Source organism: Lepus europaeus, chromosome 19 (assembly GCF_033115175.1).
Source record: "Lepus europaeus isolate LE1 chromosome 19, mLepTim1.pri, whole genome shotgun sequence".
NCBI classification, from domain to species: Eukaryota; Metazoa; Chordata; class Mammalia; order Lagomorpha; family Leporidae; genus Lepus; species Lepus europaeus.
Genome location: NC_084845.1, coordinates 42,644,374 through 42,653,197, shown reverse-complemented (window position 1 = coordinate 42,653,197; position 8,824 = coordinate 42,644,374). Strand labels below are relative to the sequence as shown.

The 8,824-nt window shown below is 62.9% G+C and overlaps 1 protein-coding gene across 1 annotated transcript; it reads right to left on the bottom strand.

The window, feature by feature from the left end:
- Nucleotides 1–651: 651 nt before the first annotated feature.
- IRX6 (iroquois homeobox 6) lies at nucleotides 652–6,262 on the bottom strand. The gene is made up of 7 exons (XM_062176014.1): nucleotides 6,218–6,262; nucleotides 5,044–5,301; nucleotides 4,336–4,445; nucleotides 3,904–4,211; nucleotides 2,601–3,206; nucleotides 1,417–1,598; nucleotides 652–882 (listed from the first exon to the last, which is right to left on the bottom strand). Exons 1-7 carry the CDS (start codon nucleotides 6,260–6,262, stop codon nucleotides 652–654), a joined length of 1,740 nt encoding a protein of 579 aa, XP_062031998.1.
- Nucleotides 6,263–8,824: the final 2,562 nt, after the last annotated feature.

The following is an 8,824-nucleotide window of genomic DNA, read 5'->3' as shown; positions in this document are numbered from 1 at the left end:
GATGGAAGCTTCTGCAGTCTCCCGAGGGCTCTACCTGGCCCCTCAGGAGGCAGTGGGGTCGAGGGCGCCTTTCTAGAAACCTGCATCTAAGGCTCTTTATTACAAGCGTTAATCCCGTAAAGCCGACTGGAAATAATGTTTATCTTTTCGCAGTTTAATTTTCCGGACCCTAAGCCGCGGGTCAGCAAGGGCGACTGGAGCGTCCCCGGGGAGGCTGGGGGTGGGAGCAGCTGTCGCCCAGGAGCGACGGGAGAAGGGAGGGGGCCCTCACGGGAGGCGGGGCGGGCGAGCGCTAGGAGGGGGCGTTGGTCCCAGAGCGCGCCGGCTCCGCTGACCCGCGCGAGCCCGAGCCAGTCCCCTGCCGTCGCGTGTGACCTCAGTTTCCTCATCTGAAGAGTGGGTTTCTGCTTTTGTAAATCACATCTCCAGAACACCCTCCGATCTCTAAAGAACGCGCCGGGAGGGGCGGGGCGAACGGGGCTGCCTCTGTTTCCACCAGCTTCTCCAACATCCGCCGCCCGCCGTTCCCCTATGCAGCCCGCAGGGATTTTGAAATGGATCGAGGAAGCGGACCCTCTCGCCCTAGATTTCAGGGACTCAAGGTCTTCCCCCGGCCGGGGGCGCGGGGACCGGGACACGCAGGGGCCAGCGTCATCGCCAACGCTCCGGTAGCACCCAGCCCGCGGACACACGGTCCAGCTGCCTCCCTGCGCGCCTGGCCGACACCCCCAGCGACTCCGAGCCCGCTCCGGGGCACTGCCGGGCGCCCTTTGCCCCTTCAGGCGCGGTGCGCTGGCTCCCTCGCTGGCTGAAGCTGAGGCCACACTGGGCCCGGGACGCGAACTCGGGCGTTTTTAACTCTTTCACCCCCAACCTCTCGCTCTGCCCGCAAGGGGGTCAAAGCCCCTTTTCCTTCCCTGCCAGTTCCCATCAGGTGGGCTGTTCCAGAAGTGTTTTCTGACATTTTGGAATAAATGGAAAAAAACGGCCCCGCGCGCTGCGGGGTCCCCAGCGCCCGGACAAGGGGTCGCCAAGATATCACCACTGCCCCTCTTTCCAATACGTTTACAATCCACCTCCGAACCCGGGGAAGAAATGCGCCTCCCAAATCCCCTGCCATCTTCCGACACTTCCCACGTACACCAGCCGGCGGCTTCATCAGCCCAGCCCGCGCGTTGCGTGCGTGAAGCGGTGAGCGCCACGGCCTGGTGCGTTACCTGTCGGTTTCTCTCCTATTAAAGGGAATGGGGTCTGCCGCCGAAGCCGCCCGGTCCCTAAGCCCCTGGCAACACCCTATCCACCCCCACCGCCACTTCTCTGCGCGCCCCTGGCACAACGAGGCTGCACAGCAGGGTTGGGATTGATGACTTTTAAGGACCCAAGGGGTGCAGGGGGAGAAGACGCGGTGGTCCTTACAAAGTGAGGGGCGGGGGTGAGGGCGGGGGGGTGAGCAGCAGGCTGCAGGCTCGGAATCCCGAGGAGGAGGTTGACTTGAGGATGTCGGCGCTCCGGGCGCCCTCGCCCGGCGTCCGCCGTGGCCTTCCCGGAGGCACCCAGACGCTTCGCCCGCGCGCGGGATCTCACAAGGTCCCCCGGCTCTGTGGGCAGGGACGGCGTCTCGGAGGGTCTCCGACGGTCTCTTAGGCCAAGTGAGAGCTCCTAGTCCCCGGCAAGGCCTGGCAGCTTCTTAGCGTGGAGGTGAATTTGAAAAGTGGGGCTCATTTCCAAGATGCTTCCGCAAATCGCAGCTGGTGCGCTAACCTGCTGAGAGAGGAAAGGTTGATTACAACTCGAAGGCCGCTTCCAGGCGAGTCCTCTGCCATGCGAGGTAGGTGCCTGCTCCTCCAGGAGCGAGCCCGGGGCTGGTGGCAATGCGCTTGCCAGAGGTCACGTTTGGACTCAGAGTATCAGCCTAACCTGATTTCTAAGCCAGCTAATGCTGAGAGAAATTACTACCAACAGCCGAATGTGACAGCAATTGCTAGAGGGTGCCTCCTGCCTGGAGAGTGTTCCTTTGTGTGTGTGCGGGATTCCCTCCCGCACCTGGAGGTCAGCTGGGGCAGGGGGCACGGATGGGCAGTCTGACCCTGCAGGAAGATGAGGCTCGCTGGAAGGAGGGTTCTGTGGGGGACAGAACCAATCCTGGGCCGCAGGCTGGACTTAAATCAGTACCGTGTGACTGACACTCTCCCCTGGACTTCTCTGAAAGGCTTCCCATCGGCCTCCGCCTCCAGGTGTGGGGTCTCGGCACAGCAAGGGGCCAGCTGGCCTCCTTCCCCTCCCCCTCCCCCTCCCCCGCCGAGGCAGGGGACAGAGCACCTGTGCTAGAGGGGTGTGGTGCTGCACAGCAGGTGCACGGGCTGGACCGAAGGCCACCGGTGCAGAGCTGTGCGCTGTGCACCTTTTCAGTGACTCTGAGTGATCCCAGGGAAACTTCCTGTCCCCCTCTGTGACTCAGCTTTGAAATCGCGCTACGCTTCTGTGTCTCAAGGAGTGCTGCGGGCCGCTGCTGAACCCGGGCACGCGGCAGAGAGGAGAGGTGGTGAAAGGCAGGGCGCTCTTTGGCACAGGCACTCTCAGCGCCCTTGGGGGCCCACTACCTTCTGCGCCCGATGGGTACGGGCACTGCACTGCAGGCTCCCTCCGCCGCGGGCAGGGCGCACAGTTCAGCGGCAACCCCTGCAGGGCAAACCTCGGGTTTCCAAAAGCTTTGGCTACGCGGGATGACTCCTCGCCTATGGCGTCTCTGGGAACCGCGGGTGGCCTGGAGGAGCGAGGAGGCTGTCCCGGGATCATGTGGCACTCAGGGCTTCGCGGTCTGGGTCCGATTGGAGGTGCGCCTTCCACAGCGCCGGCGGCCGCAGTGTAAGCCAGAGACCAGATGCGCGGTTTCTCGCCGCGGGGGTAGTGCGTGGTCAGCGTGGGGCCCCCTGGCTCCGCTGTGAGGAAGTGAACTTCTCCCGACCCGGGGGGCTCGCTGAAGGAGAAGCGGGGCGCCACTAGACCGCACTGCCTGCGCTCCAACCGCTCGTCCGGAGGCGTGGCGTACGGTGCAGGCAGCAACTGTGCGTCCGTACGGAACCCCGGCAGCCTGTCGGCAGCTGCAGCCGCTGCCTCCTCTTCTTCCGCTTCCTCCTCCTCCTCTTCCTCCAGGTCTTCCAGGTCACTCAGCCGGAGTTCCTGGGCCTCCTGGCTAGCAGTAACGTCTGCAGGCAATTAAGAGCGAGTGAGAAAAGCCCCAGGGCCCAAGAGAGATGCGCGGGGGTGCCCATCCATCGCGAGTGTTTAGCGGGGCAAGTGCGCACTCAGAGCGGCCTCGGTGTGATCCACCAGACCTGCTCCACGCCCCCCCCCCAACTTGCCCCCAGCTCCACCCCCACCCTCGGGGGACCCTTCCTCTCCCAGGAAACGGCTCTCTGGCTGGCGCAGTCTTGGATCTCAGTTCCCCCATAGCGAAAACAGGAGGGAAGTTTTGCCCGAGTTCAACACCCACAGGTGGCTGCTGTTACCTTCTTTCATTCAGCAACTATTTCCCAAGTGCCAGCTGTGGGCCAGCATCATTTAAGAGCTGAGTGAATACCTGAAGGTAGGACATAGTGTAGTGGGACGGATATTCTAGTGTGCTTAGATAGATGGAAACCTTCTCATAGCAATAAATACGGCAAAAGAAATTTTAAAAACTGATGTGATAGTCACCGCTGGGATGAGGATGGGGTTCTGTAGGGAATTCCAAGGGGCAGGAAGCGCATAGGCAAAGGGCCTGAGGCAGGCAGGGGATTCAAGTGCATGGGTAAGTCAAGAAGCGCTTTGGGGGGCAATCTATCCCCACAGGGCGCCTTCTGCAGAGCGCACTGCTCACCGCTTCTAAAACCCCTAAGGTGGGGAGGTGACGGTGGGCGGTACCTTTGCTGTCCCCTTTGAGGCAGCCCAGGGAGTCATCTGCTCCACCCTCTGCCTTCCTGTCCTCCCCTCCTTTGTTCTTGGGCGCCCAGGTCATCTTGTTCTCCTTCTTGAGGCGCCGGCGCGCGTTGGCGAACCAGGTGGACACCTGGGTGAGGGTCATCTTGGTGATGATGGCCAGCATGATCTTCTCGCCCTTGGTGGGGTAGGGGTTCTTGCGGTGCTCATTGAGCCAGGCCTTGAGCGTGCTGGTGGTCTCCCGCGTGGCGTTCTTCCTGCGCCCGGCGCTGCTCAGTTCCACGGTGCCATAGCTGTGGGGAGAATGAGCTCAGGTTCCAGGCTGAGAGCCGGCAGCTCCAGGCCAGGGGACAGTCTGCCACCCACCTTGGGCAGGTGACTGGTGGTGCCAGCCCCCAAGGTGCCCCCACTTCTTACCGGTCGTACTGGTACTGCCCTAATGTCTGCTCGTAGGGATAATAGGCTCCTGTTTGTGCCAGGCCTGGTGTGAAACTCCCTGTAGCCTCCTTAAATTCATACTGTGCATTCTGGTGGGAAAGAAAAGCCAGTTCAGCACCATATTGGGGAAGGAGGCAGGGGGAGGTGGTGAACTGTGGGGTGGGGGTCAAGGTCACTTCACATTGTGGTGCCACCACTGGCATGGGCCGTGCAACTTGGGGCACAGCTGTTGCGACACTCTCTGCCTCAGTTTCTCCCTTGGTAAAAGGAGGGTAATAATAGTAGCTAAGGGTGACTGAAAAGATCTCACTGGTAGGGAGCCTGGTGAGATTCCCTGGTGCAGAATACGCAGGAGTTAAATACCAGCTGTGGGGATCACGTGGCCCTGGCGACTCCCACCCCAGCTGGGGCACTTCCGGCTCTTTTAGAGCTCTCCCCTGAGCCTGCATACCTCGAGACTCTGGACTTCTGGGTACCTCAATTTCCTCTTGCAAAGAGTGCTGGCTTGCCTTCCTCACCGATAAGAGAAGTGCGAGCACTTTCTACACTGCCAAACTGCAAAGGGCTGTTGATGTCGTTATGCACAGTGCTAACCCTTTCTTTCCTGCCTCTATTTTTCCTGGGGAGGTCACACTGGATTTCACCTGCCGCTGCCCAACCCCAGACCCCCCATCCCCCGGGACTCACCAGCGCCCCATAGAGCGCGGGCGGCTCCGGGCCGTAGGGCAGGTAGCCAGGGTAGCTCTGCGCAGCTGCAGCAGCCGCGTAGGGGGCTCCGTAGATGCCCAAGGCAGCGCCTAGCTCCGGCCGCGCGCTGCCCAGTAGCGGATTGTCATAGGGTGCGCAGCAGAGAGCGGGTGCCGGGGTGGAGCCAGAGGCCACCTCTGACACCGAGCGCGGAGCGGATTCGCAGCAAGTGGCGCTGGAACTTGCAGACACGAGAAACTACAAGGAGGAGAGAGGGGGCACTGGAGGTCAGAGGCTGCGCCTTGGCCCGGCAGGTGCCGGAGGGACGGAGGGTATGGCCGGTTCGCTCCTTCATTCGCGCCTTCATGCTACACCAACGCCACTGCGTGCTGGCACTCTGCGACGTGCTGGGGCGAGAATGCTCCGAAGGCAATTGATCCACACTACCCCTATAGAAGTGCTGACGCCGGGCTCCAGGTGTCGCGAAACGCGACCGTCTGAAACCGCCACTAAAGAAACCACAGCCTCCGCCCCGCCCCCATCACCCGGGTCTCATCGCTACTCCCGTTTTATAGACAGGAAATCCAGGACTCGGGAAGTCTTGAGACTTGTCCAAAGGCACACAGCGGGTCAAAGGTCGAGCTGGCCCTAAACCCTAGGAAATGTGCCTGGCGCCTCTGTTCAGAGCCTGGAGACGCAGTGGGTGTGCTCAGAATTGCTCCCCAGGAAACCCCTGTCTTGGCACAACGCCCACCCTAGTTTAGGGGAAGCAGAGGCAGAGAGATTGGAGCCGCCCAAGGGAGGATAGGATGAGAACGGAGGTCAGCACACCCGCACCACCACGAACAACACCGGCGCTGAGCACCGCGCTCAGGCCCCGGCGTCTCCCCGTCCGAGACTGTCCCGCCGCCTGGGTCAGCCGCACAGGGTAGCGGCCTGACGGCGGCGCCCCAAGATCCCACCCAGCATGCCAAGCGCGTGGGCAGTGCCCTGCGGCGGGCCGCACGTCCTCAGTCGGGGGTCGGGGACGGCTGAGGGGGCTGCGGTCCGTGACCCCGGTGCTGGCCCCGCTGGTTTCCCCCGGGACCCGGGAAGAGGGCTCTCCGGGGCAGGCGCGTGCACTGCGCAACCCCTCCACCCCGTCTGTCCGCGACCCCACGGAGGCGCTTCTTACCTGGGAAGCGCCACTGTACGGGTGTCCGAAGTGGGGGAAGGACATCGTGGCTGTCCCCGGGCTGGCTTCCTCTTCCCTTGCCGAGTTCCCGTCTCAGCCTCGAGGTTCGGCGACCCTAGCCGTGCGGAGCTCTCCGTTCCTTACTCGGCTGCGGGTGCCCAGCGCCGGGTCCTCTGCCCGCTTGGCCCAACTGGAGGCAGAGCCGAGGGCAGCCCGGGTGCCGAGCCCTGGGCTCCGGAAGGCGCCCCGCCGGCCCGTGGGGTCCAGAAGATAGAAGGGCCCATGGATGGGCAGGGGAAGGAAGAAGGTGCGAGTTCCCAAAAGACACGCGGTGGCGAGGTGAGGCGCGGCGCGGGGCTGTGAGGCTCCCCAGGTGTCCCAGTGCAAGGTGGCCAGAGGCTCAATGTGACGTCACGGTAATCCCGGGCCGCCAGACAGGACCCCGGACCCCGGGGCCCCGGGCCACCGGGCGTGCCCAGCGCAGCCAGCCCGGGTGCACGCGCGCGCGCGCTCTCTCCCCCGCACTCACACTTGGCTCCGGGAGGGTTGTGCAGCTGGCGAGGAGCGTCAAAGACCCTGACCCTCTCTGCTCGGCGCTGGATCCTACCCCTTTTCGCCTCCAGCTCCTGCGCGCGCGCGCGCACGCACACACACACACACAATCTCTCCAAATTACCCGGGAGAAGTAGGAGTAACGCCTCCCGCCGCGCCGCGCAGGCCCCCGGCGGAGCGCGCTCACCTCCTCCCCTGCGGCCCCGAGGAGCCGAGAGGCATCCGGGCGGCGAGGGAGGAGAGAATACAAAAGAAGAGACCGGAGAAAAGTGGGGGAGAAAGGCTCGAGAAGGAGGGGAGAGGAGAGGGATGAGGAGCCTGAGCGCACCGAGGCGCGCGGGGGAGGGGGCGGGCGCGGGGGAGGGGACGAAGGCTGGGCGGAGGCTGAGCGCCGGCAGGTGGAGAGCGGAGGCTCCGGGGAGAAGCCCCCGTGCGGCCCCGCTCCTCCGCCCCTCCGCTGCAGGAAAGTTTGTTCGCGCCCCAGGCCCGGGCTCGTGGGAGCAGCTCCGGGCAGCGTCGGATCCCACTGGGCCGCCCATCTTTGGCCTCCAGCCTCAGTCCCAGATTCCGGCTCGCCGAGCCCTCTCCTAGGCCAGGACCCCGACCCTGGGGCCCGCTCGGGGCGCGCCTCGGCTAGGACGAGTAGCGCCCCCTCGAGGCCGAGGTCATGGACCCCTCGGATGTCGCCTGAAAGCGTGCCGGGTTTGACCGCTGCCTCCCAGCTGCAGCCGGCGCACTCCCGACCCCTGGGCCTGTCTTCCCGAGTCGAGGCGTGGCTGCGTCACGCGCTCCGTCCGCGGTGTCGCGGGGAGCTGGGGAGCCAGAGCGTGGCGCCGGGGCAGGGCTGCAGCCGCTGCGCTCCGCTGGGGGTGGCGCTGGCGAGCCGCGGTGGAGGCTCCGAGAGGGGCGGCCTGCCCATCCCCTGCGCACCGCCTGGGCCCAGCGGTCCGACCGCCACCCCTCGGCGGCCCGGAGGCCCTCAGAGGAGCACTGGTGAGGGGTGGGGTGGGGGTGGGGGGCTTGATGGCGCCCGGGAGGGGTGCGTCCTCTAGGCTTGCCCGAGGGGACAGGGGCCGCACGTCTGAAAACTTCAATCGCTGGCCGCCCGTCTGAGGACCAACTGGCTCGAGACGTCTGGGAACAAAACGGGCCTGCCAGTCTGGGGCCGGCAGGAGCTGGTGCAGCCTGCAGGCCGGGAGCCTCAGAGAGCCTCAGAGAGCCTCAGAGAGCCTCACCTTTCCCTCTTGGGCCTCCTGCTCTCCGCATCACTTAAACGGCTCTCCCAGGCCCTCCCTGCGACGCTGCTTGAACCCCAAGGCAGGGTGGTCCAGAGAACGCGAGAGCGCAGCGCCGGGGGCGGGGTCTGGGCCCTGGGGAATTTGCCTCCTGAACCCTGCAGAGGGGACTGGTAGGCCCTGAAGACAGTGACCTCTTTAGAGTGACCGCTGTGCCCCTCCCCGCCAAGCGGCAGACTTCTCACTGAAGAGATTATTCTACATGTGGACAAACCCAGCGGCACCTGCCGAGTGCTGTTACCTTGGAGAAACCTTGTGCCCAGCCTGGGAAACTTGTCGTTAGAAGAATTATGGTGGCGGCCAGATTGACTTGGTGATAAAAATTCACAGTAATAGATCTGATTTTTCAAAACGCACTTTGCAGTCATTCACCCATTTGCGGCTTGGATACATCTAAGCCTTTTTTTTTTTTTAAGTAAGAATTGGAGAGTATTCATTAAATGAGTCTCTTGGGGAAGATTACTGCTAATTAATTAATTGCAAACATTTCCAGAGGGAAGGTATGTCAATTGTAAAGTAATAAAATTAGATAGTCGAAATACTTACTCAGCAACATTGCCCATTCGTTCCTAAGCAGATTTTTTTTTTTTTTAATGATGGAAAAATGTGGAAGGTGGTGGAGAAAAAGCATTAGCCTTTCCCTGGGTGATATGGTTGCAAAAGAGAAACTCCCATATAGGATGTATTGATTTCTAGCTGATTTATAAGACCGCTGGTATCAATGCGCTGTGCAGGGACTCCAGGGCGGCCCCCTGTCTTT

Excerpts from the sequence above, each read along its gene's own strand:
- IRX6 (XM_062176014.1), bottom strand. The coding sequence starts at position 6,262 with ATGTCCTTCCCCCACTTCGGACACCCGTACAGTGGCGCTTCCCAG. Across the intron at positions 4,212-4,335 it reads GGGCAGTACCAGTACGACCG|CTATGGCACCGTGGAACTGA; the intron begins GTAAGAAGTGGG and ends TTCTCCCCACAG. Across the intron at positions 3,207-3,903 it reads CCTCAAAGGGGACAGCAAAG|ACGTTACTGCTAGCCAGGAG; the intron begins GTACCGCCCACC and ends AATTGCCTGCAG.